Source organism: Xenopus tropicalis, chromosome 4 (genome assembly GCF_000004195.4).
Source record: "Xenopus tropicalis strain Nigerian chromosome 4, UCB_Xtro_10.0, whole genome shotgun sequence".
Classification (NCBI taxonomy): domain Eukaryota; kingdom Metazoa; phylum Chordata; class Amphibia; order Anura; family Pipidae; genus Xenopus; species Xenopus tropicalis.
In genome coordinates, this window is record NC_030680.2 from 15,384,297 (window position 1) to 15,412,273 (window position 27,977).

Sequence of the window (27,977 nt, forward strand, 5' to 3'; positions counted from 1 at the left end):
TCCAATCTTTCAGTAAAATGGAGCCACCTTTCTAAAAAACTTACCAGCCGATGGTGGTGGGTAACAAAAGGAGGCGGGGCAGTGATGTAAAGGGGGCAGGCCTATGGCATAAAAGGGGTGGGGTTTAGACACGACGATTGAAGGGCAGAATATGGAGCCATCCAGGATGAAAAATGGTACGTTTGGGATGGATTGGAGGCGGATCGAGGCTGGGCCAGAGGCCAGATCTTGAGGTTATTTCATATATACCAGAAACTAAATTGCTGGTAAATTTGTGATACAGGTACTGGCCTGGTGTTTTACAGGCTACACTGGTTAAATACTGGCCAGGTGGCAACACTAGCTGCAGCATAAATTGGTGGCAAAACAATTCTATTGGGTTTATTTAACATTTAAATGATTTTTATCAAACTTAAGTTAGAGATCCAAATCACAGAAAGAACCCTTTTCCAGAAAAGCCCAGATCCCAAGCATTCCAGATAATAGATCCTATACCTGTATTACATTATTTTTAAAATTTTCTGTGTATTTTCTAAAGAAGAAGGAAAGGTTGAATCACTGGGGTACCAAAATGTTAGTCTCCCCCCACTGATTGTAATCAATTACCCAATACCCCCGGCTGGTATGTTTTCCTCCTAACAGGAGCAACAGGCTGGGGTATCAGGTAAGTGATTACAATCAATGGGGGGGGGGAGACTAACATTGAGCACCCCCAGTGATATTACCTTTCCTTCTCCCTTAAACTTAATGTGACAATGCAGAATATTAATGCAGAATATTTCTATTGTGTACGTGCCAAATCTCAGTCATTGTGCCCAATGGCACACACACTGCCCCTAAGAATGCTGTCAGATAACCCGACTGCCTTCTATAAAATCATTTTCTAAATATAATATACTAATGTCTCTAAGTACTAAACATGACAGCCAGTAATTAGGCAGTAAATTTATCTGCATGCCATGGGAGGATCGATGCCACACACCCAATGGCAGCCATAATTACTGTGCCAGAACAACTTCTCCCGAGACCTGGCAGTTCCAAAGCTACGTGTATGCACTGGAATGATTTACAATGACTAGACTAGAATTACTTACTCTTTACTAGAGTTCATCTTCTCATTTTAGAGTGTTTCAGGCACCAAACAATGTAGAATAAATCTTGCTTTCTAAGAAGTTTCTAAGAAACTTGACTTTCCTGGGCCCCCCCTGCAAAAAAGAAATGTTGGGGCTCCCTCCACAGTCCTGGACTGGCAATCTGTGGGTTCTGGCAAATGCCACAGGGGCTGCTATAAGATGCCATAGACAGTCACTATTTATTGGGCTCCTGGGGGTCCGAACATGCCAGGAAGATGGCTTAGGGGCAAGAAGCATGGGTAGATATTCATGCTTTTTTATCAATCAAAATTGAGAAAATGGTTCATTTTTTTGTTCTTGTTTTAGAGCAATGTCAGTACCCCATGTGATAGCGACGCCAGTCTGATTGTGGGCTGACTCCTACCCGTTTCCCTTTCTAGCAATGTCTCCTGTACAGAGTCTAAATGTGTAAATAGCTGTGGGGATCGGAGCACAAATCACCTCCTTGACATACAGGTATATCTAGTGTATTGGGAGGCTGAATTACACGCCAGCTGTTGGGAGGTGCCAGGGGCCCAGCCTATATATACACTAATGACTTACACTGCTTTCAAACTGAACTGCTCTCGGGGCACAATGGCTGGCAGATATGGGCACCAACAAACGAAGATCCACGAACCAGAGGTAACATCTACAGCAGGGACTTAATCTATGGGTCAGGACTAGGTCTAGGGAGGGTCCCCATCATCCCCTTTGACAACACAAACATGATTTCTATGATAGAAAATAGTCATTAAAATGAGGCGCATTACTGGTTCTGTGCCAAGATTTCGGTTGTGCAGATGATTCACTGAACTCATTTGGTTCCCCAGAGAAAACGCTTAAGAAACACTGTTTTACTGACACAGTCACCTAAGAGCAGTGGCAGGCTGGGTGATTTCTACTGATTTGTGTATTTAATAGCTCCATAGCAGGGGCACATAATGCTTAAAATTGCCCCCACCCCGTACAAAGTGAATAGGAATTACTGGCTGGATCTAGGGGTAGGCGGATGAAGCCCAGGTCTCAGGAACAATGGGCGGTGGGGGCACAACTGGAGACAGAGCTATAGGCTGGCAGTGTGAGCAAGCTTGGGCATAGCGGGCAGAAGACCAGGACAAATAGTACTTGCTTTGGCCGCCAATACTACATGGCCCAGTTCTCAGCACCAGGTCCAATTAGGTGACAAGAATGCATCCATCAAAAATGGAGCACTGCACTTTTCAAACTATATGTTGGAGGCAAACATTCACATTTACTTTAGGGTGGGCATGGGTTGGTATAGGCCATTGGGAACAAATGATGGTCTTTATTCAGATTGTAGGAAGGAACCATCAGCTCAAGGACCTTATCTAACTGCAATTTGTGGCCAAAGTCTTTGCACAGGCTCCTTGTGTGATTTAGTCACTGGACCATGAATCGATCAGCCCATCACAAATTCTGCAGGGATTTGTTCTTTTCTCCATTCTCTGCTAGGGAAAAATAATATGGCACACTTAATGTATACAATATTATAAAATATATATATATATAGGGCTTCACTCTCAAAGTAACCTGCTGATACAGTGCAATGAAATGGTTAACAAAATGAGCTGGGCTGACGGCTCAGGCTATAAAATGCAAATAATTATATGTGTTTGTGACTTTATACAGCCAAAATCTCATAAAAGTATTATCCTGACCTATATAATGTATATATATATATACACATAGTATATATACACAGGTATGAGATCTTTTATCCAGAATCCCCTTATCCAGAAAGCTCCAAATTATGGACTCTGTAGTAATAAAACAGTACCTTTTATTTGATCCCAACTAAGATATAATTACCCCTTATTGGGGGCAGAACAGCCCTATTGGGTTTATTTAATGGTTAAATGATTCCCTTTTCTCTGTAATAATAAAACAGTACCTGTACTTGATCCCAACTAAGATATAATTACCCCTTATTGGGGGCAGAACAGCCCTATTGGGTTTATTTAATGGTTAAATGATTCCCTTTTCTCTGTAATAATAAAACAGTACCTGTACTTGATCCCAACTAAGATATAATTACCCTTTATTGGGGGCAGAACAGCCCTATTGGGTTTATTTCATGGTTAAATGATTCCCATTTCTCTGTAATAATAAAGCAGTACCTTTTATTTGATCCCAACTAAGATATAATTAATCCTTATGGGAGGCAAAACAAACCTATTAGGTTTAATTAATGTTTTATTGATTTTTTAGTATCAATAAGGTATGGAGATCCAAATTACGGAAAGACCCCTTATCCGGAATACCCTTTGTCCCGAGCATTCTGAATAACAGGTCCTATACCTGTATATATACATATATAATTATATAGGCAATACTATTGTACCATCTGAGGAAAATTATATAGCCTTAATTATAATTATAACATGCTTTGTTTATCTGGTGATAAAGTATGCCCATATTGTATATATATATATATATATATATATATATATATATATATATATATATATATATATATATATATATGAGAGAGAGAGAGAGAGAGAGAGAGAGAGAGAGAGAGAGAGAGAGAGAGAGAGAGAGAGAGAGAGAGAGAGAGAGAGAGAGAGAGAGAGAGAGAGAGAGAGAGAGAGAGAGAGAGAGAGACTGCAACACTGGGACTATACAGAAAAGAGCAGCCCCCAAGCAGCCATTTATGTATTTTTTGGAATTTAATTCAAATATATTGTTATACGATAAGCTGAATCCATTTATCAGAACACATTCCCCACCTTTCTGATTAATCATGTGACTCTATGCCAGAAAACTGTCATTTTTTTGTTTATTATGATGATGTAGGCACACCTTGGGAAAGCAATGTGAATGTGTCACCAGCATGCAAAGTGTGTACTTTATAGCGCTGCTGGGATTTGTATTACTTCCTTTATCTGTGCCGCCAACTTACCCTGTACTTACCCTGTACTTACCCTGTACTTACCCTGTATGCACTCAGGAGACCTTACCTGTTTATTTGGCCTTAAATATCACTTATAGGGAGATCACATCCAGATATACATGGACACCTCTTCTCTAACCACCAACATTCAGAACCAGATCTCTAACTGCCTCCTAGCTATCTCCTATTGCAGTGCTGTCCAACTTCTGTGGTGCCGAGTGCCGGAATTTCTCTCGCATACATGGTGGAGGGCCGCTAATGTAAGCCAGTGTTGGCCACTCCCCCATTTTAAACCACACCTATTTTATCAAAATGGTCGCTGCAGGGATATCAACCATCATTCATATGTTAAAGAATTATATTAAGACACACCCTTAAATCCATATGCCTCCTCCTCCCCTATGGATGGCACAGCAACCCCCAGCATATAATTACACACCTTAGGGACCATTTAATGGCTATTTCCAACTGCTAACAAACTCCCAGAACAAACCCCTGCCAGGTTCACCTCCCACAGGCAGCATAGGGTAGGGAGAGTATGGCATACACAAGCAGCACTCTGCCTGTCCTATGCTGCCTGTGGGTGCCATACCCTCCCTGCCCTATGCTGCCAGTGTGTGCCATACTCTGCCTGATCTACACGTGTGTTTCATGCATACAATGTCTGAGGTGTGAACAGGGGAACAATGTGGGTGATTACAGCCTGAGCCTGAGGTGTGAACAGGGGAACAATATGGGTGATTACAACCTGAGCCTGAGGTGTGAACTCTGCAGGGGGTGAACAATGCAGAGATTAAAAGGTGTGAACAACACAGGGGATTACATTTTTAAACAATACAGAGGGTTTACAGCCTGAATCTGAGGTGATAACCATGCAGGGGGCCAGTTAATCTAAGTACTGATACCATTTAAATCTTACACAAAGTTAAGCCATCAAAGCAGCCAGACAGGGGGGGGGCCACACAGAGGGGGGTCGAGGGCCGCATGCGGCCCGCGGGCCGCCAGTTGGACAGCACTGTCCTATTGGATAAACTAACTCCACTTTAATCAGTTTTAAGCTCTCTCCTTAGAGGCAACCTATTTGACCCCCGGTAAAATCTTTAGCATGGCTGCCCATTAAGCAAAGGATAGCATACCAACCCATTCTGCTAACATTCAATGCCCTCTGCTCCTCACTACATTTCTCCACAAGTCTCCTTGTACGTTCCTGGCCGTCTCCTTGTACCTTCCTGGCCGTCTCCTTGTACCTTCCTGGCCGTCTCCTTGTACCTTCCTGGCCGTCTCCTTGTACCTTCCTGGCCGTCTCCTTGTACCTTCCTAGCCGTCTCCTTGTACCTTCCTGGCCGTCTCCTTGTACCTTCCTGGCCGTCTCCTTGTACCTTCCTGGCCGTCTCCTTGTACCTTCCTGGCCGTCTCCTTGTACCTTCCTGGCCGTCTCCTTGTACGTTCCTGGCCGTCTCCTTGTACGTTCCTGGCCGTCTCCTTGTACCTTCCTGGCCGTCTCCTTGTACCTTCCTGGCCGTCTCCTTGTACGTTCCTGGCCGTCTCCTTGTACGTTCCTGGCCGTATCCTCTGCTGCTCTCAGAGCCTCCATCTTTTCACACCATCCACACCCACTGCCAGGTCTCACCTAAAACCTTGGGGGAATTCCATCCCTCCCCTGAGCTTCTCTATAGGGGACACTCTCTGAGCCCCTTCAAAAAAGAACTCCAATCCTAACATTTGGAGCACTAGAACATCACCTCCCCACTTCTGAAACTTAAAGGCCCCTGGCCAAATCTTTGTGTTCCTTGCCCTCCTATTTGTGCCTGTATGTTATACACCCACTTAGAATGTAAGCTCTATGGAGAAGGGACTTCCTTCCTACTGTGTCTCTTATTACCTGGTACTTAAGCACACACTTACTACTTGTTGGTGGCAGAACTATGGGTAAGCTACAGAAAAGGTACCGTATGTGCCTAGCGGCTTTCCACCATTGTACCCTAGTCACCTGTAGGGTTGCCAACTGGCAATGTAGTTGTAAATATAATGTAAATTTGTAAAACCTATCTTTCAGCCCACCTCCTATCCTCTCTCCCAGCTCCCTTTCTAGCCTGGCCTCAAACTATTTTCTCTCGAACGCAACCCACTGACTTCATGCTCTGCCATCATTAACACCGTTGCTCCACCTTTGATGTCTTGGACCCGCTCCCATTGACTTGCCCCCTGCCTTGGCCCATAAGGTGGCAACCCTAGTCACATGCCTCTTCTGCCTACCAATAGTTCCAGCCCCGCTATATGAAACTTTATGAATCCAGTTATACATACATTAGTGGGAGAGGGGTGGGATATCAATAAGGAGATGGAGTCTGTTACCGGCTCTCAGCTCCCTGCCCCATGGGATATGCTACTTACAGATTGCACCTCTGCCTTTCTCTCTATATGGCACTGCCATTAGGATTCTTATTAGGAATGTCTAGTATTCCATCTATATTCCATAGTTCCAGCTAGTTAGTAGTCAGAATATGATATTAAAGGGCAAATTGATCAAAATCTGAGTTTAGAGCTTAATACATAAAAACTCACCCACGTTCTGTTCATTCCTTTGGGATTTTTAGAAGCAGATTTATCCAATGGTGAGTTCTAACTCTAGTTAGTAGGGCAAAGTGCTTGGCTTGAGCAGTATAGAGACAGGTACAGTAAGGGCTTCCTTAGCCCTAGGGGATTCCCTGGGTTTCCACTATTTCCCACACCCAATAAAAGTATTGGAACATCCCCCAAAGCTTGACAACGAGGTGCAGCCCCTGTCATTACTTGACATGAGTTTGTATTGTGCATTTGCCAAACTAAGCAACAAAATTCCCCATCGGGCTGGGCACTGGCTTAAAGCCAAGATACCAAATTGCAATGATTTATTGATTTAATTTATATAACCAAGTTTGCGGCATCTCATTAATGAGCCTCATTAGGACGAGAAACATTCTTTATACCTGAATCCATGTGGGTGAGACAAATGCCCCCCTGCAAATGCTTCTAATTCAAAGTGGGCAGTTTATAAGGGGATTTTGCAAACCAAAATTATTAGCCCCCATGTGGTGCTATAAACAGCCGTGTTGGTAAGAACCTGCACCCTGGTAATTCTACTGACCCCAATAGTAGCAAAGGCCATTTCCATCGCATACAGGTACCTGCACTGTGTTAATGCCCACTTTACTGAGGATTATACTGGGCCTAATCAGCAGACTGGATATTATATATATATATATATATATAATATACAGTTTGGTCATTTCCCTATGGGACCAAACTGTAAATTATATTCTTATAAACGGTGCTTAGTGATGTCATCAGTTATAATCGGAGCTTAGTGATGTAATTTCTGTCACATGACTCACTAATACTTGTATATTATAATAAATAATGTACCCGCTGTACATGGAACTCCTTATGACTTATATTATTCCTATATTTTACAATAGGGGTACATTATTCACTATAAAATACAATAGAGCCATGAATATCTTGTAAATTAGACCTGGCCCACTCTTACATTTTTATTTTCTTTCCTTTTGTCACTTTTCTGCTTTCCAGCTTGCTCTGTGAGGCTACAATTATATTGTTACCTTTCATTACTTATCTTTCTCTTCAGCCCATTTCCTATCCATATTCTTGTATCTTGTTCACACCATTGCCTGGTTGCTAGGACCATTTGAACCCTAGCAACTAGATAGCCACTCAAATTCCAAACCGGAGAGCTGCTTAACAAAAAGATAAATAATTAAAAAAAAACATATAATAAAAATGAAGACCAATTGCAGCTTGTCTCAGAATAACACATTATAACACATTATAACTTGAGTAGACCCTGAGCATTCCACTACAGGGGCCGCAGCCCACTTACCCAGATCCCTCTGTACTCATTCAAACACATGCAAGTGTCAGATGCAGGCCAAACGCCCAAGTGTAAGAGCCCTTACAGCAAATCAACAGAGAATTATTGTATGTAAAAATAAATGAGGTTATCATAATAAATACAGGTGGCAGCACCTCTTTAATTCAGAAATCCACAGTCTTTAGCTTTTCAGATAAACTACCGCTCCCAACATGCTCAGTACGTTTGTGACTCACAGCCGCCTCCCACTGAGTGAGCCCAGGCGCAGCCAATGACTGCTCTAATAGCAATGCTAATGGCTCAGCCAAACACCCTACAGCAACGTTATACCTCTCTTAATTGCTATACACACACCTAAAGCAGATAAACTGGAACACAAACCATTAAGTTATAGGTGTAAGTATAGGGAATGTACAAATAATAATTAGCTGAAGAAAAACACAGGTAAATGAACCTTAGAAATAAGTGAGGCAGGTGAGTAGAGGATAGAAGTGAGTGGGGCAGGTGAGCAGAGGATAGAAGTGAGTGAGGCAGGTGAGTAGAGGATAGAAGTGAGTGGGGCAGGTGAGTAGAGGATAGAAGTGAGTAAGGAAGGTGAGTAGAGAATAGAAGTGAGTGGGGCAGGTGAGTAGAGGATAGAAGTGAGTGGGGCAGGTGAGTAGAGAATAGAAGTGAGTGGGCAGGTGAGTAGAGGATAGAAGTGAGTGAGGCAGGTGAGCAGAGGATAGAAGTGAGTGGGGCAGGTGAGTAGAGGATAAAGTGAGTGAGGAAGGTGAGTGGAGGATAAAGTGAGTGAGGAAGGTGAGTGGAGGATAAAGTGAGTGAGGAAGCTGAGTAGAGAATAGAAGTGAGTGGGGCAGGTGAGTAGAGGATAGAAGTGAGTAAGGAAGGTGAGTAGAGAATAGAAGTGAGTGGTGCAGGTGAGTAGAGGATAGAAGTGAGTGGGCAGGTGAGTAGAGGATAGAAGTGAGTGGGCAGGTGAGTAGAGGATAGAAGTGAGTGGGCAGGTGAGTAGAGGATAAAGTGAGTGAGGAAGGTGAGTGGAAGATAAAGTGAGTGAGGAAGGTGAGTGGAGGATAAAGTGAGTGAGGAAGGTGAGTGGAGGATAAAGTGAGTGAGGAAGGTGAGTGGAGGATAAAGTGAGTGAGGAAGGTGAGTGAAGGATAAAGTGAGTGAGGAAGGTGAGTGGAGGATAAAGTGAGTGAGGAAGGTGAGTGGAGGATAAAGTGAGTGAGGAAGGTGAGTGGAGGATAAAGTGAGTGAGGAAGGTGAGTGGAGGATAAGGTGAGTGGAGGATAAAGTGAGTGAGGAAGGTGAGTGGAGGATAAAGTGAGTGAGGAAGGTGAGTGGAGGATAAAGTGAGTGAGGAAGGTGAGTGGAGGATAAAGTGAGTGAGGAAGGTGAGTGGAGGATAAAGTGAGTGAGGAAGGTGAGTGGAGGATAAAGTGAGTGAGGAAGGTGAGTGGAGGATAAGGTGAGTGGAGGATAAAGTGAGTGAGGAAGGTGAGTGGAGGATAAAGTGAGTGAGGAAGGTGAGTGGAGGATAAAGTGAGTGAGGAAGGTGAGTGGAGGATAAAGTGAGTGAGGAAGGTGAGTGGAGGATAAAGTGAGTGAGGAAGGTGAGTGGAGGATAAAGTGAGTGAGGAAGGTGAGTGGAGGATAAAGTGAGTGCTGAGATGCCAGCCTATATCTCTCCAGCTTTAAATGTTATTTTTTTTCCTTTTCTCAGTCACTGTGTAACTATTCTAATTGTAATTTAAGCGAATAGTCTGAGTCTGAGTGCAGCCTTCCTTACGTATTACTATATATAAAGTGGTATAACAATGGGGGGGGGGGGCAGATATCCTGACTGCATGGAGGCTGGGGGGGGGGGGGGGGGGGTAGAAGGACCCAGTACAGACGGGGCGCTGCTGATTGAGAAACTCCCCTCAGGGGGCCCCAAGGGGGTGGGGCCTGGGTATTATCGCACCCCCCAGTAGTCATGCCACTGAATAGCACAAAACTCCTAATGTTTTAAACCAGAATAAAAAATGTGTAAAGTACAAAAGTTCTCAGAAGAGCAATTTTCCATTGCTTTGTTTTGAGGATTAACTTTTCCTTTAATTTGCTTTCTTACTCCTTATCCGTCTGCAGCTCAGTCTCCTGACTACGGCTTCGGGTGTTCCTATTGGAGACAAGAGAAATTCCCTGACCGTGGGCCCCCGGGGGCCCCTTTTAATTCAGGATGCTGCCTTTATGGAAGAAATGGCCCATTTCAATAGAGAGCGGATTCCTGAGAGGGTTGTGCATGCAAGAGGTGCAGGTAAGATGCAGGGCTTAGAGTGCAAGCTCTTCAGGCCAGGGTAAGAATGTCACCGCAGAGGTCTGATTGGAAGGGAAGAAAGCAACGTTTCAGGTCTACATTGACCCAAGCTAACCACATGTTGTCTATTAACCTATTTATAGCCTGTATCATACTGCCATCTAGTGGCCATTAATTAGATACAACTCAATACAAGGTTACAAATAGCACAGAATGAAAAAAAAAAAAAAATCACACAGCAGCTATAAAGTCCAGTTATATAGTTATATAAAGTCCACTTAGCTTGTAGGAGAACTTCCTCTCTACTGCATTTCTTCAGACTTTAACTCTATCATTAAAAATGAATTATCTAAAAATTGCAGTTAAGTCATATTCTTTGTGGGGGACCAGGGTCTCGAGTTTCCTAACCCACATTGCCCCCCAGCATAGGAGCTCTTTAGCCCTGTCTCCTCCACGGTTGAATTTCCCTACTGCATCCACTGTTTGTCTAATTGATTGACTCCAACTGATTTTCTATTTGTGCTATTTGTAACCTTGTATTGATTTGTATATAATTAATGGCCACTAGATGGCGCTATGATACAGGCTATAAATTGGCTAATATACAACGTGTAGACCTGAAACGTTGCAATCATGGTCTGTGCCAATGATGTGAATAAGGGCAGTTTTAAAAAGATTAAATTTGTTGTGCTGTTCATAACTGGATAATTTCTGGTCCTGTGAGGCGAACATGGAGGAACATGCACCCAGAGAAAGAGAGGAATCTGCTTTGGTGCTGACAGTGGGCCCTTATGGTTTTGGCTAATAAGGGTATTTTGATTGCTGCTTCTTTTTCTGGGATAGGGTTCAAGTATCATTGTGGCTGTGGGCCTTTGGGCTCATTTAGGGATGCCACCTTTCAAGAATATATTTACAGGTCAACAGGGGGCGGTGACAAAAGGGGCAGTCCAAGATATAATATGGGTGGGGTGATGACAAAAATGAGTGGGGCTATGATTTCATGGACGTCTGGAGGGAAGGAGAAAGTGGAAGAGAAAAGGGTATGTTTGGCCCAGGTTCTGGGCAGATTGGGGGCTTAAGGGGATGTGCCAGGGGCAGAAACTTAGGGTATTACAAATTTACCAACAACTACATTGCCAGTAAATTCATAATACCAGCCCCGGTCTTCGCAGCCCTTTCCTCAGACCTGAACTGGCAATCTGTGGGTTCTGGCCCGGACTGGCAATCTGTGGGTTCTAGCCCGGACTGGCAATCTGTGGGTTCTAGCCCGGACTGGCAATCTGTGGGTTCTAGCCCGGACTGGCAATCTGTGGGTTCTAGCCCGGACTGGCAATCTGTGGGTTCAAGCCCGGACTGGCAATCTGTGGGTTCTAGCCCGGACTGGCAATCTGTGGGTTCTAGCCCGGACTGGCAATCTGTGGGTTCAAGCCCGGACTGGCAATCTGTGGGTTCAAGCCCGGACTGGCAATCTGTGGGTTCTAGCCCGGACTGGCAATCTGTAGGTTCTAGCCCGGACTGGCAATCTGTGGGTTCAAGCCCGGACTGGCAATCTGTAGGTTCTAGCCCGGACTGGCAATCTGTGGGTTCAAGCCCGGACTGGCAATCTGTGGGTTCTAGCCCGGACTGGCAATCTGTAGGTTCTAGCCCGGACTGGCAATCTGTGGGTTCTGGCAAATGCCAGAGGGGCTGCTGTAAGGTGCCATAGTCACTCACTATTTATTGGGCTGGGGGGGGGCTGTTTGTGCCTCTGGGTACTGGGAATGCCAGGGGGGCTGTAAGATGCCACAGACAGTCACTATTTATTGGGCTGGGGGGGCTGTTTGTGCCTCTGGGTACTGGGAATGCCAGGGGGGCTGTAAGGTGCCACAGACAGTCACTATTTATTGGGCTGGGGGGGGGCTGTTTGTGCCTCTGGGTACTGGGAATGCCAGGGCGGCTGTAAGGTGCCACAGACAGTCACTATTTATTGGGCTGGGGGGGCTGTTTGTGCCTCTGGGTACCATTTTCCCCAAACCCCAGTTCACAGGTATTCCCTCCCTTACAGGAGCCTTCGGTTACTTCGAGGTGACGAATGACATCACACAGTACTGCAAGGCCAAGGTCTTCTCTCACGTCGGGAAAAAAACGCCAATTGCCGTGCGATTCTCCACTACAAGTAAGTGATGCTGATAATGTTTATATACAGTTATTTAGATTGGGGGGGTAATTGTGATCAGATGATACACTAATACAGCACACTGGGCAATGTCAATTTATAGAAAATTAACATAAGCAATATATTTAGCTGCTATTATTTTCCCAAAACCAATTAAAACTCCTAGTATAAAAGAGGAAAGAGCACCACCTGGTGGTAACATCTCGTTATCCCATTTGTTATAAGTAATTGTTGAAGCTGATTGTGTACATAGTATAATGTTTAAAGGGGAATTATGTTTTCCAAACCAAAATTTGCTAAAGGAGACCCACACAACACGGAAACCCACAATATATCACTGTAATCTGTTCCTTCAAAAAGTAGGAATAAATACCATTTTTATATGCTGAAATCCAGCTGCAAAGCAGTTCTGCTCTTTCTGCATCATTTAAAATCCTGGCAGGGGAGGAGGGACTAAAACATTGATGTTACAAATTATATCAACTTTTCCACAGCTTACAGAAAGCATGCAGGAACTACATAACCCACAATGCATTGCACTGTGATGTTACTTTCCTTATTGGCATCACGTGTGCAGGGAATTGTGGGATTGGGAGGATGCAGGCTGAAGGCAGGCTAAAGGCAGGCGACTACTGTTACATTTTATTTGAGTCACAAAGTAGTCAGCCAGATCAGCAGGGGAACAGGGGGCGGGGCTTAGGGAACTTTTCCAAACCATAGTATTAAATAACAAATCATGAAAATGCTGCATATTTTATAATTGATGTATATTGCAAAGTTATGTTTACTTTTCAAAAAGTGTAAGTTGGGTTTTAATTGACATTAATCGTGTAGGGGCTACTTAGAATATAGTAGTGATATATAGATGTGTCTTTTGAATAATCTATTAATAAGGGGCCTTTGTGTTGCACCCTTAGTCACAGGTCTTTGCACATGGGCACTGTCTGCGTTGGCTGAGCTATAAGTTAGAGGGATACTCTGGGGTTGGTTTGCTGGCACCCCATAGACACTCCCCATAGACAGTCCCCATAGACAGTCCCCATGGACAGTCCCCATAGACAGTCCTCATAGACACTCCACCCGCCATAGACACTTCCTATAGACACTCCCCATAGACACTCCCCATAGACAGTCCTCATAGACACTCCCCATAGACAGTCCCCATAGACACTCCCCATAGACACTCCCCATAGACAGTCCCCATAGACAGTCCCCATAGACAGTCCCCATAGACACTCCCCATAGACACTCCCCATAGACAGTCCTCATAGACACTCCACCCCCCATAGACACTTCCTATAGACAGTCCCCATAGACACTAGCCATAGACACTCTTCATAGACATTCCCCATAGACACTCCCCATAGACAGTCCTCATAGACACTCCACCCTCCATAGACACTTCCTATAGACACTCCCCATAGACACTCCCCATAGACAGTCCCCATAGACACTCCCCATAGACAGTCCCCATAGACACTCCCCATAGACAGTCCCCATAGACACTCCCCATAGACAGTCCTCATAGACACTCCACCCCCCATAGACACTTCCTATAGACAGTCCCCATAGACACTCCCCATAGACAGTCCCCATAGACACTCTCCATAGACAGTCCCCATAGACACTCCCCATAGACACTCCCTAGCTGGCCCATCAAGCCAGTGGAAGCAAGACACAGGAGAGACGTATCAGGGTTTCCTGGCACCCACAGCACTGTGCTCCATGGAGGGTTCCTGCACTTGTGCCTGTGGAATTGGTAAATGAGACCAAAAATACATTTTGGTAATATTTTATGTCACCACAAGATGGCACTCCTTTATAGTTCATAAGTGGATATAGGGATCAGTCTACTGGTCCATTGCCTTAATCAAGTGCTGTCCAACTGGTGGCCGCTGCCCCCCTCTGTGTGGCCCCTATCTGCCTGGCTCCTGTGACTGCTTACTTTTTTGTGTAAGCTTTAAATGTTATCCGTACTGGGATTAACTGCCCCCTGCATTGTTCACACCTCAGATTCAAGCTGCAAGCCCCTGTATTGTTCACACCTGGGTAAAGCCCCTCATTTTTTCACACCAGTAGACCCCTCAATACTCTGCCTGCCCTATGTTGCCTGTGTGTGCCATATTCTGCCTGCCCTACCCTGCCTGTGTGTTCCATACTCTGCTTGCCCTATGCTGCCTGTGTGTGCCATACTCTGCCTGCCCTATGCTGCCTGTTAGTGCCATACTCTGCCTGCCCTATGCTGCCTGTGTGTGCCATACTCTGCCTGCCCTACCCTGCCTGTGTGGGCCATATTCTGCCTGCCCTATACTGCCTGTGTGTGCTGTACTCTGCCTGCGCTATGTGCCATACTCTGCCCTATGCTGCCTGTGTGTGCTGTACTCTGCCTGCCCTATGCTGCCTGTGTGTGCCGTACTCTGCCTGCCCTATGCTGCCTGTGTGTGCCGTACTCTGCCCTATGCTGCCTGTATGTGCCATATTCTGCCTGCCCTACCCTGCCTGTGTGTTCCATACTCTGCTTGCCCTATGCTGCCTGTGTGTGCCATACTCTGCCTGCCCTATGCTGCCTGTTAGTGCCATACTCTGCCTGCCCTATGCTGCCTGTGTGTGCCATACTCTGCCTGCCCTACCCTGCCTGTGTGGGCCATATTCTGCCTGCCCTATACTGCCTGTGTGTGCTGTACTCTGCCTGCGCTATGTGCCATACTCTGCCCTATGCTGCCTGTGTGTGCTGTACTCTGCCTGCCCTATGCTGCCTGTGTGTGCCGTACTCTGCCTGCCCTATGCTGCCTGTGTGTGCCGTACTCTGCCCTATGCTGCCTGTATGTGCCGTACTCTGCCTGCTCTATGCTACCTGTGTGTACCATACTCTGCCTACCCTATGCTGCCTATGTGTGCCATACTCTGCCTGGCCTATGTTGCCTGTGTGTGCCATACTCTGCCTGCCCTATGCTGTCTGTGTGTGCCATACTCTGCCTGCCCTATGCTGCCTGTGTGTGCCATACTCTGCCTTCCCTACCCTGCCTGTGTGTGCCATACTCTGCCTGCCCTATGCTGCCTGTGTGTGCCATACTCTGCCTGCCCGTGTGTGCCATACTCTGCCTGCCCTATGCTGCCTGTGTGTGCCATACTCTGCAGTAAGGGATATATATACATATATATAGTAACTGCAAGGTTTGTAGCCTTAAAAAGACAGTTCCTGTAATTCCTATGTCCCCCAATGTGTCTAACTATTAAAATTATTGCCCCAATTGGTGCATTATCCATTACTGGTGTTAATGTGAGGGTAACAAGGAATATTTGTACTTCGTGGCAGCTGGAGAGCTGGGCAGCAACGACACTGTACGAGAACCCCATGGTTTTGCAATTAAATTTTATACAGAGGAAGGGAACTGGGACCTGGTAGGGAACCACACGCCAGCGTTCTTCATCAAGGATCCCATCTTGGTAAATATATTGCTTTGCTGCACCACTGAGAATAGACTGTTCTGCATTCCCCCTATTGTGGGAGCATTGGTATATACCCGTTAGTAGTATAACAAGCATACAGCAGATCCCACAACTGGTCACGGGGGGGAACCAGGGACTTGGGGTCTATACCTCCTACCCTACCTGCTATCCCACTATCCCTTCCCAATATTATGAGCAAAAATCCAAATGTGTTCCTTCGAGAGCGACTATTCATATTGCAACAGGGGATTTACCAATGGAAGTCTGTACCATCACCTGCTGCCAGGTAACATTGTGATTGGTCTCTTCTAGTTCCCATCTCTTGCTCATGCCCAGAAGAAGAACCCTCAGACACACCTGAAAGACCCCAACATGTTCTGGGATTTTGTAAGCCTGTGCCCGGAGACCTTGCACGAGGTAAGTGATGTTAGAGATGGATGGTATTTACATACTGTAGCTACAGACATGTATTTCCCAGACCAGTACCAAAGCAGAGCAGTACCATTAATATGAATGCATTTTGTTAAGACAGCGCCACCTGCTGGTCACTCTCCAAACATGACGTAGTCGAGGACATTGTCAGTAGAAAGACAGGCGGCTGATTTGATGGTCTTCTGGTTAGGGAGACATTAGAAACCTCAGATAACGTTTCTCACACCTTTCCTAACCAGAAGAACATCAGATCAGCCCTCTTTCTTTCTCCTGACAACTTCCTCCACAACGTCCTCGACTATGTCATGTTCAGAAAGTAACCAGCAGGTGGCACTGTTGTAACAAAATGCATTCATATTAACAGTACTTTAACCTTTAATAAATAACGTTCATATTAACAATACATTAACCCTAAATAAATAACATACATATGAACATAAATTGTGAAAGTGCTTAGAATAGCACTCATCAATTTTGCATCAACTTATTTTAAAGGTTTACTTATCCTTTAAAGGCTGTGGATATACAAAGGCTAATAACACTGCATGTCTCCTTTGCTAACTATACACCAGACCTGCTGGTCTAAGAACCATTACAGTAGGAGCCAAATGCTAAATTATATTGAGCAGTGCTAGAATGGATCTTCTAGAACCCAGTCGAGAACCTGACTCCTTGGGCCTATTCTGACAACCATTAGATACAGGTAGTGCAAAACATTTTAGGCTTTTATATAGGCCCATACAGGTACATGGGTCCTAAGGGCTATCCCTTAAAGCTATTACACTTGCATTTGGGGTAATGGTACCTGAAATTTCATTCTAGCTCACCATACCCTATGTTCAGTTCTATCATGCTGAACATTAGAAAGCAGGCTCAGACTGGCCCACCGCAGGAAACATGGTGGCCCCAGACTCTAGTTGGCCCCAGACCAAAGATATCCATCAGGTATATTATAATCTATGATCTGTGCAGCAATGTCTGATGAAAGGCAGCCCTGTAGGCTGCACGCTGGAACTCTAATAAGGGCATGAAGACTTAGAATCCATAACTTATAAAGAACTTAGACGTCCATGAGTTGTAAAGTTATTTTATCCATGGGTTTAATCAATTAATATTTTTATTGTATATACTAAATAGCGCTTTGCTGCCCCCCATGCAGATCACACATTTGTTCACTGACCGGGGGCTACCCGATGGGTATCGCCACATGCACGGATTCGGGAACCATGCTTTCAAGCTGGTAAATGCAGACGGAAAGCCTGTCTACTGCAAATTCCACTACAAGGTGACTATGGAGCTTTTCCTTCCATTTTGGATTCATTGCGCTTGAGCCACTGAGAGACCAATGGGCAAGCCTGGCAGTATGATAAAGCCAAGTGGGAGTACCTCAATATGTTGTTGTTCGATTAATTTTACTTATGTGGATTTCTGCACAGACTGGGATTATCTCCAAGGTTTCAAAGGGTGCTGGCTGAGACCTCCTGGGATGGATTCTCTCTCCTTAGATTCATAGAGTATTTTCCAAGACCCAGTCCAAGGTTTATTCTGGCCCACCTTAGCTCAAATTGTTGATGCAGTTACACTTAAGCTGTAAAAGGTCTAGCCATTCTGCTATAGTTCAAACTGTGTCCAATACATCAAAACATTTTCATCCCAAAATTTCCACCTAAAGTCCTCTGTGGTGGCATTGGCCTTCAGGTTGGCTTTGTGCCACCAAAGGAGACATATTTGTGAATCTCCAAATTAGTCTAAGCAACTTTCTCAGTCCTTCTTAGTGCCAAACATTTCATCAGCTCAACTATGAATGCAGCATATTACCTGTCTATGACATAACAGATATATATATTGGTTTAAGTCCCTTTGTACAAAGGCAAAGTATATAGTATATATCTTAATCACTATTGTTCATCATTCTTGCCAAGCCCTACTGTGGGCGCTGAAGACATCACTATGACATAATTGAGAAGGTTTTGCCAGCGCTCTGCCCCAGCAAGCCTTGGTGAAGGCCTAGATATTTCTCCTTAGAACTAGTTCTATATAATTCTTCTACAATAGGCAAATTAATGAAGTTACACACTTTTATTTCCTTTAGACCAACCAGGGCATAAAGAACCTAAGCAGCGAGCAAGCCAAAGTGATAGCTGGCAGCGACCCGGACCATGCACTGCGAGATCTCCTTGAGGCCATAGCTAAGGGAGACTATCCATCATGGACGTTCTCCATCCAGATCATGACTTTTGAGCAGGCTGAAAAAATGCCATTTAACCCTTTCGACGTTACAAAGGTGAGAAATGAAACATTCATTCAAGGGGTGGCTTACCTTCAGGTTAACTTTTAGTTTGTTATTGAATAACGTATTCTTAGCAACTTTTCAACTGGTTTTCATTTTCTATTTTTTATAGTTTTGAATTATTTGCTTTCCTCTTTGGCCTTTTTTCAGCTTCCAGCTGGGGGTCACTGAGCAGCCAAAAAAACTATTGTTCTGTGAGGCTACAATTTAATTGTTATTTTTATTACTTATCTTTATGTTCAGTCCCTCCCCTATCCATATTCCAGTCTATCTTTCAAACCACTGCCTGGTTGCTAGTTTAAATTGGACCCTAGCAACCAGATAGCTGCTGAAATTCCAAACTAGAGAGCTGCTGAACAAAAACCTAATTGATTCCAAATTCCTATTTCAATGGTTATCTGTTTTATTGTTTGGAAGACTCCTGTAATAACAGAGCATGATAGAAAAAGGTTAAGAAACACAGGGCTCTATATACGGCTGAACACAAACTGTATATAGAATACTGTATAGAAACTATATATACAGGTATGGGATCCGTTATCCGGAAACCCGTTATCCAGAAAGCCCATTCTCCCATAGACTCCATTTTAATCAAAAGGTTCAGAATTTTAAAACTGATTTGCTTTTTCTTTGTAGTAATAAAACAGTACCTGTAATTGATCCCAACTAAGATATAATTACCCCTTATTGGGGGCAGAACAGCCCTATTGGGTTTATTTAATGGTTAAATGATTCCCTTTTCTCTGTAATAATAAAACAGTACCTGTACTTGATCCCAACTAAGATATAATTACCCCTTATTGGGGCAGAACAGCCCTATTGGGTTTATTTAATGGTTAAATGATTCCCTTTTCTCTGTAATAATAAAACAGTACCTGTACTTGATCCCAACTAAGATATAATTACCCCTTATTGGGGGCAGAACAGCCCTATTGGGTTTATTTAATGGATAAATGATTCCCTTTTCTCTGTAATAATAAAACAGTACCTGTACTTGATCCCAACTAAGATATAATTACCCCTTATTGGGGGCAGAACAGCCCTATTGGGTTTATTTCATGGTTAAATTATTCCCCTTTCTCTGTAATAATAAAACAGTACCTGTACTTGATCCCAACTAAGATATAATTACCGGAATAGCCTTGGTCCCGAGCATTCTAGATAATGGGTCCTATAACTGTGCATAGAATACTTGTTTGGCATGTTTAAACAATTTAAATGAAATATTTCTCAGACCTTGAAGTAACTGTCCTACATGGTGAAATCATCAATAACTGTTATATATAATGCTCTATTCTTCTGTCCTTTACAGGTCTGGTACCAAAAGGAATTTCCTCTGATTCCAGTGGGGAAGCTGGTTTTAAATCGGAACCCAACTAATTATTTTGCTGACGTGGAACAGATCGCTCTTGAACCCAAAAACCTTGTCCCAGGGATTGAGCCGAGCCCCGACAGAGTGCTACAGGTACGTTGGCAAAAGGAATATTCTGCTCTTGTATCTTTATAAAATATATATATATATATATACACAGTATTCTTCAGGATCAGAATATATAAAAACTAAAGTATATTTATTTCTCTGACAGTTTGCATTGGTCTTCACTTTTTATTACTGGTAGTTTTTTTTTTAATTATTTTACTTTTTGTTAGGCAGCTCTCCAGATTGGAATTTTAGCAGTTATCTGGTTGCTAAGGTGCATTTTACCTTAGTTACCAAGGAGTGGTTGGAGAGAATGACTGGTATATGAATAGTAGAGGGGTTGAACTGAATAGAAAGATAAGTAATAAAAAGTAAATAAAATCAACTTTACAGAGCAGTAATTTTTGGCTCAGTGACCCCAATTGCTGCTCCATAATCTGGTTAAAGGCATTTAGACAATATTCATACATAGGGTATACTTTCCCTTTATTTGAAATTCATTTATTCATCAAAAAAAAAAAAAAGGTTTGTTGCCCATGCTGAACTTCCATAAGAATTGTGACCCTGCCAGTTAGACTCTGGCATTACATGAGATTATGAAATAAACCCTGTGCAGTTTCTCAAGGCAGAATGTTACAAAATTAAATTAGAGATAAGATCCAGGGACATCCAAAATCACTCTGTCACTGCTCGTGCTACTCTGCAGCCTGTTTGTCACTTTCATTGCAGGGGCGTCTCTTTGCCTATTCTGATGCTTTGAGGTATCGACTTGGAGTCAATTACACACAAATCCCCGTCAACCGCCCCCAAGGTGTTAAGGTGGCAAATTATGAGAGAGATGGACATATGGTCATAGACAACCAAGGTAACGTTTCCTGCAGTTTCTCAGTGCGGCAGATACTGTAAGAGTTGCTCATTAAGTGGTGCCTTGTGTAACTATAACCCCCTTAGCTCATAACAAGGTTACAGATATATAGAAACATTGGGGTAACAGTCACCCTGCTATAGTTCCAGGGGTACCCAGGGCACAAATAAGCACTCACCCCAAATCCCCCCCTAACTGGCCTTCAGGCTGGGCCCCCTTAGCCCATAACAAGGTTACAGATATATAGAAACATTGGGGTAACAGTCACCCTGCTATAGTTCCAGGGGTACCCAGGGCACAAATAAGCACTTGCCCCAAATCTCACCCTAACTAATACCGCTCTCCATGTTTTTTTACTCACAATGGAGAGCTTTCCCCAGAATGTCTGCTATATATATATATATATATATACACACAGTAGTGTATGCAATACTCCTTTGGTATATGAACCTACCCATGTCCATGACCCTTTGACTGCAGTCCTAGTCCTCCCCCATTAGTGGGTCTGATCCATGTTTGTGAGTGATGCAAAGTCAGCTTTTGGGACAAGACTCTCACTATTTATCCTCTATGTAGGGAATGCACCAAGCTACTACCCAAACAGCTTTGGAGGGCCGAAAGACAAGGCTGAGTATAAAGAGATGGTGTTCCATGTCAGTGGAGATGTGGACCGGTATCATAATGCAGAGACGGATGACAATTTCCAGGTAGTGTTTTTTTAGGGTTTATAATTGCTGTGTATTTTAACATGTAATTCTAATACACAAGAACTATTAACACCTTGTAAATGGTGCTTATGGTGCTGATATCAACCGTTATTGGTGCTTAGTAATATCACTTGTGCCACAGGTGTATTATGTAGTGAATAATGTACCCCCAATTGTAAAATATAAGGGTATTAAAAGTCACAAAGGAGTTCCATGACCATACAAAAGAAACAGAGTTCCCTGTATAACTCAGCCTGCAGCCTTGTGACTTTATATGGGCACAGAACCCCTCAGTGACTGCTAATATCCTTATCATTTACAGTAGGGGGTACATTATCCCTTATAATACATGAGTGATACTCAGAGTTCCCTGTATAACTCAGCCTGCAGCCTTGTGCCTTTATATGGGCACAGAACCCCTCAGTGACTGCTAATATCCTTATCATTTACAGTAGGGGGTACATTATCCCTTATAATACATGAGTGATACTCAGAGTTCCCTGTATAACTCAGCCTGCAGCCTTGTGCCTTTATATGGGCACAGAACCCCTCAGTGACTGCTAATATCCTTATCATTTACAGTAGGGGGTACATTACCCCTTATAATACATGAGTGATACTCAGAGTTCCCTGTATAACTCAGCCTGCAGCCTTGTTCCTTTATATGGGCACAGAACCCCTCAGTGACTGCTAATATCCTTATCATTTACAGTAGGGGGTACATTATCCCTTATAATACATGAGTGATACTCAGAGTTCCCTGTATAACTCAGCCTGCAGCCTTGTGCCTTTATATGGTCACCGAACCCTTCAGTGACTTCTAATATCCTTATCATTTACAGTAGGGGGTACATTATCCCTTATAATACATGAGTGATACTCAGAGTTCCCTGTATAACTCAGCCTGCAGCCTTGTGCCTTTATATGGGCACAGAACCCCTCAGTGAATGCTAATATCCTTATCATTTACAGTAGGGGGTACATTATCCCTTATAATACATGAGTGATACTCAGAGTTCCCTGTATAACTCAGCCTGCAGCCTTGTGCCTTTATATGGGCACAGAACCCCTCAGTGACTGCTAATATCCTTATCATTTACAGTAGGGGGTACATTATCCCTTATAATACATGAGTGATACTATGAGTTTCCTGTATAACTCGTGCCTTTATTTTTTGCCCATTTTAGAAGATTATTTAACTATGTCATCAATAAATCTGGGACATTTTTCCCTTCACTGCTTGATCAGCCTCTGACCTTTAAGATAACGGGAGTTGTGTAATTACAAACAGAAGGTTTATTGTGTAACTGAATCACACATATTCACATAACAGTCATCTCATGTAACTGATTGCATTGCTGTAGTTGTATAACAAACAGATGATGTGCCAGAGGGAATGATAGAAAAAAGGAGAGAAAAAAAGAGGGTCATGCACAAGAGCTAACACTCTACTCCTGTTTTTACTGCAGGTGCGGAAATTCTACCAGAAAGTCCTGAACGACAAGCAGAAGCAGGAGCTGTGCCAGAACATCGCCAGCAGCCTTACAGGAGCGCTTCAGTTCATCCAGGACAAATCTGTGAGAAGCTATTATTTGCTTCATGGGTTGGGGGGATCTTATTGCCAGCCTCTCATGGGGTTCTGATCCCAAGGGATTTGGGCCCTTGGGAAAATAATAGAAGAGGTGCAGCCAGCACAATTTGGGAATAATATGGCCATCATTTGGCCCCTGATATGATTGGTTAGAGAGCAAACCCAATCAGCCTACATATGGCTGCCTTAGACCAATTGTTGCCCATCACCAGGTAACATAATTTTAAAATTCACCCCCAAATGATACCCTTTTTGGCCCCATCCATGCCATTTAACTTCAGGAAGCAGCTCCAAAGTTAGCAGGACCACTAGGGCCTAGGCTATATGAACTGTGTCGATGGCTGTGGATAAATGGGTGCCCTAAAGCATATATTATAACATACTACCTTTTTCAGGTAAAGAACTTTGCAGCGATTGATCCTGATTACGGGGCCCGTGTTCAGAAAGAACTGGATAAACTGAGAGCTGCTTCTCAAAAGAAGGTAAAATAGATGGCAAAAGGGTCTCCATAGCAAAGCCAATCAGTTCCTTTACCTAAACACATATGTATGTGTAGTATGCAGTGGCGTAACTATATATACAGCAGACCCTGCAGTCACGAGGGGCCTGGGCATCAGGGGGGCCCAGACTGTGGGGTCTGCTGTACCTTAGTCCCCCCTCTCCAGCCCCTCTCCTACCTTAAATATAGGGGTGCATTAGTGCGTTATGCCTTACCACACATTCTGCTCTCTCATACAGGTGGTCTAGTTAAGGTCCAGTTTAGGCAGATGTCTCTGCAGAAGAGTCCAGTGTTCAATGAGACCTCTCCTATTACCTGAAGACCAAGAGTGCAGAGAATTAGATCTTTCACCAAAAAAATAAGAGCAACTGCAGTGGAATAATAAAATACCCAAATGCAGGGGTTTTGAAAGATTTGGTGAAAAGGGTTGTGGGACATTGGACAATGTGGTTGCTTAGTATCATAGTAACTGGGGTTGACATGTTTTGGCCAAATAAAACCTGCAAGTTCATTCAGGGGAAGACAAAAAACTCCCCATCTGAAGCCATCTCCAAACCCAACTTGGCAAACCTTTCTTCATAACTGAGATCCCCCATACCCTGGATTAATTTAGCTGATCTATTTTGGGCTCGCTCTATTTTATTATTATTGCTTTTGAGCAATGGAGACCTCTCTGGCCTGCCGCATACCCTTAGCCACTTAAATAGAGTTATACGATTTTTTTTAATAAAAACACCTACAGTTTATCTATGTCCTTCAACATATTCATTTATCTCCTGTGGCATAAGTAGTGCCACAATGGGCCACCAATACTTCCAGGGGCTGCTTACTCTATAGCAGGGGTGGGCCGAGACAACCGGGTGCCCTAGGCAACCTGGTTGGCCACCTCGCCCCTGCATCGCGCCCTCCCCCCCCTCTGGCTTTGGCACGCATGCGCACAAACGAGTGTGCAGGGTGGGGGGGGAGCACAATGCGCGTTGCGACGTGCAATGTGACGCGAAACTGACTAGGGGTAGGCAGGAGAGACTCCGGCCTGGCCCCCCCAATCGTTGCGCCCTAGGCAGCTGCCTCTTCTGCCTACCCCTAGTTCCGGCCCTGCTCTATAGTTACAACCCTGTTTATACCCCACTGTCAGGCCCTTTTTGCACCCTATTGTTAATGCAGATAGTCTTTTACCTGCATCTCCCAGAGCAATGTCAGTGAATGTCATAGATTGTAAGCCCTATTGATCAGGGCTCTCTTTACCACCTGCTGGACTGGCAATCAGTGTTTTCAGGCAAATGCCAGAGAGGCTGCTGTAAGATACCATAGACAGTCACTATTTATTGGGCTGGTGCCCCTCCTTGGGCCCCTGTTTACTTGAGGTGCCAGGGCCTATTTTGTATCCCACTCCAGACCTGACCACCTGTATTTATCAGTATTGTGTATATTATGTATAATTGATGTATAAAACTTCATATTGTTCAACTGAATATGTAAGTGCTTTATAAACATGTGTTAATAATAGTAATTAATATAAATATGTATCAGAGCAATGTAAATATAGAATAAGTGATGTATCTGATCACAGAACAATGCAACTGCTTGATTGTTGATACCAATCACAGAGCGATATGATTGGGTGCTAAGAGGTGTCACTGGTTCAACAGAGTACATAGGCGATGAGTAATATCTTGTAAATGGGTGCATAATGTCCCTGATCAATTTGTAATGGTCACACAACAATATTAGTTTATATAAATACCCTGCTGTGTAGCCATGGGGGCAGCCATTCAAGCTGGAAAAAGTGGAAAAGGTACAGGGTACATAGCAGATACCAGATAAAACACCATTATTTTCTGCAGCGCTTATCTGTTATCTGCTATGTAACCTGTGCCTTTGCTCCTTTTTCCAGCTTGAATGGCTGCCCCCGGGGCTACACAGCAGGGTATTTATATAAACTATAGTAGGGTTTCTGTAGCAAACACCCCAGCTGTACCAGTGCAGGAATGGCTGCCCCCGGGGCTACACAGCGGGGTATTTATATAAACTATAGTAGGGTTTCTGTAGCAAACACCCCAGCTGTACCAGTGAAGGAATGGCTGCCCCCGGGGCTACACAGCAGGGTATTTATATAAACTATAGTAGGGTTTCTGTAGCAAACACCCCAGCTGTACCAGTGCAGGAACGGCTGCCCCCGGGGCTACACAGCGGGGTATTTATATAAACTATAGTAGGGTTTCTGTAGCAAACACCCCAACTGTACCAGTGCAGGAACGGCTGCCCCCGGGGCTACACAGCGGGGTATTTATATAAACTATAGTAGGGTTTCTGTAGCAAACACCCCAACTGTACCAGTGCAGGAACGGCTGCCCCCGGGGCTACACAGCGGGGTATTTATATAAACTATAGTAGGGTTTCTGTAGCAAACACCCCAGCTGTACCAGTGCAGGAATGGCTGCCCCCGGGGCTACACAGCGGGGTATTTATATAAACTATAGTAGGGTTTCTGTAGCAAACACCCCAGCTGTACCAGTGCAGGAATGGCTGCCCCCGGGGCTACACAGCGGGGTATTTATATAAACTATAGTAGGGTTTCTGTAGCAAACACCCCAGCTGTACCAGTGCAGGAATGGCTGCCCCCGGGGCTACACAGCGGGGTATTTATATAAACTATAGTAGGGTTTCTGTAGCAAACACCCCAGCTGTACTAGTGCAGGAATGGCTGCCCCCGGGGCTACACAGCAGGGTATTTATATAACTCATTGAAAAGAAATGGAATGATGCCATTTTTATTGCGATCAAGTTCCCACCTCCATGACTTAGCGCGATTGTGTAACTTTATTGATTAAAAGAAATTTGTACCCCCCAGAATGAATACTTAACCAACAGATAGTTTATATTATGTTAAGTGACCTATTAAAGAATCTCGCCAAACTGGAATATATTTATCAGTAAATATTGCCCTTTTACATCCTTTCCATTGAGCCGCCATTTAGTGATGGGCTGTGTGCCCCCTCAGAGATCACATGACCACATTCTATTTAGAATTACCCAATAGCCATGCCTTAGGTCTACTGAAAAATCATTTAAACCCAATAGGATCGTTAAGCCCCCAATAAGGATTAATCATATCTTAGTTGGGATCAAGTACAGGTACTGTTTTATTATTACAGAGAAAAGGGAATCATTTAACCATTAAATAAACCCAACAGGGCTGTTCTGCCCCCAATAAGGGGTAATTATACCTTAGTTGGGATCAAGTACAGGTACTGTTTTATTATTACAGAGAAAAGAGAATCATTTAACCATTAAATAAACCCAATAGGGCTGTTCTGCCCCCAATAAGGGGTAATTATATCTTAGTTGGGATCAAGTACAGGTACTGTTTTATTATTACAGAGAAAAGGGAATCATTTAACCATTAAATAAACCCAATAGGGCTGTTCTGCCCCCAATAAGGGGTAATTATATCTTAGTTGGGATCAAGTACAGGTACTGTATTATTATTACAGAGAAAAAGGAAATAATTTTTAAAAATTAGAATTATTTATTTGAATTTATTTATCTGTGGGAGATGGCCTTTCCGTAATTCGGAACTTTCTGGATAATGGGTTTCCGGATAACGAATCCCATACCTGTTCTACTAAAAAAGTATATTTTTATGAAAATGGTTTATTTAGATGAAGCAGGGTTTAACATATAAGATTATTTATTCAATATATTTTTATAGAGACCTACATTGTTTGGGGGGTATAATTTTCCTTTAAACTCTATATACTAATGTAAATCATAAAACAACATTTGTTTTTCTCTCTAGGAGGAGTCGAAGCCTATATTCTACCAGCAGAAGCACTACTGAGATGAAACTTTGGTCTTGTGATAATGATACAACATTATTATGTTTATAACACATTGATGCACCTGGCACCGGATAACCCACAAGCTCTGCTTCTCCATGGACTCTGATATACAGATAATACAGATATTAGCCACACGCGGGCACCTGTCCCTTTTTTCCTGCTTTTAATTGGTGCTTGATGGGTGGTTGGCACAAACGGTTAATATTATATTATATATCATAGCAAAGTGTGCCAGGCAGACTCTCAGAGCTTGCTAGTGCCAGTCATCGTCCATCCTAGCATGGCAAGTGATATCCCTTGCCTCAACCACCTATTGAGCATGATCAAGCAAAGAAAAAACAGGTGCCTGGTATACAAAAAATTCATAGCAACACCTTCTAATTCTTGTTTAGTATGAGGCAGAGAGCAGGGTCGGGCTGGGGGGTGAAGGGCCCACCGGGGCTCCCGCCCAGGGCCCAGCACTGCACACCCCCCCCCCCCCGCAGCGGCCCCCTCACCGGGCCCCCCACCCGACGTACTCCGCC

General features: G+C 43.8%; 1 protein-coding gene across 1 annotated transcript; it reads left to right on the forward strand.

The window, feature by feature from the left end:
• The first annotated feature begins 1,682 nt into the window (after positions 1 to 1,682).
• Positions 1,683 to 27,940, forward strand: LOC100494804 (catalase). The gene is made up of 13 exons (XM_002934083.4): positions 1,683 to 1,757; positions 10,034 to 10,202; positions 12,247 to 12,357; positions 15,674 to 15,804; positions 16,120 to 16,224; positions 17,399 to 17,524; positions 18,332 to 18,523; positions 19,842 to 19,994; positions 20,679 to 20,814; positions 21,391 to 21,521; positions 22,991 to 23,098; positions 23,508 to 23,594; positions 27,411 to 27,940. Exons 1-13 carry the CDS (start codon positions 1,710 to 1,712, stop codon positions 27,450 to 27,452), a joined length of 1,539 nt encoding a protein of 512 aa, XP_002934129.2. The 5' UTR covers positions 1,683 to 1,709; the 3' UTR covers positions 27,453 to 27,940.
• The last annotated feature ends 37 nt before the right edge of the window (positions 27,941 to 27,977 follow it).

Bases quoted from the DNA above. Each gene is read 5' to 3' on its own strand.
- LOC100494804 (XM_002934083.4), top strand. From the start codon at position 1,710: ATGGCTGGCAGATATGGGCACCAACAAACGAAGATCCACGAACCAGAG. The intron at 17,525-18,331 runs GTGACTATGGAG...TATTTCCTTTAG, and splicing joins ACTGCAAATTCCACTACAAG to ACCAACCAGGGCATAAAGAA. The intron at 18,524-19,841 runs GTGAGAAATGAA...TGTCCTTTACAG, and splicing joins ACCCTTTCGACGTTACAAAG to GTCTGGTACCAAAAGGAATT.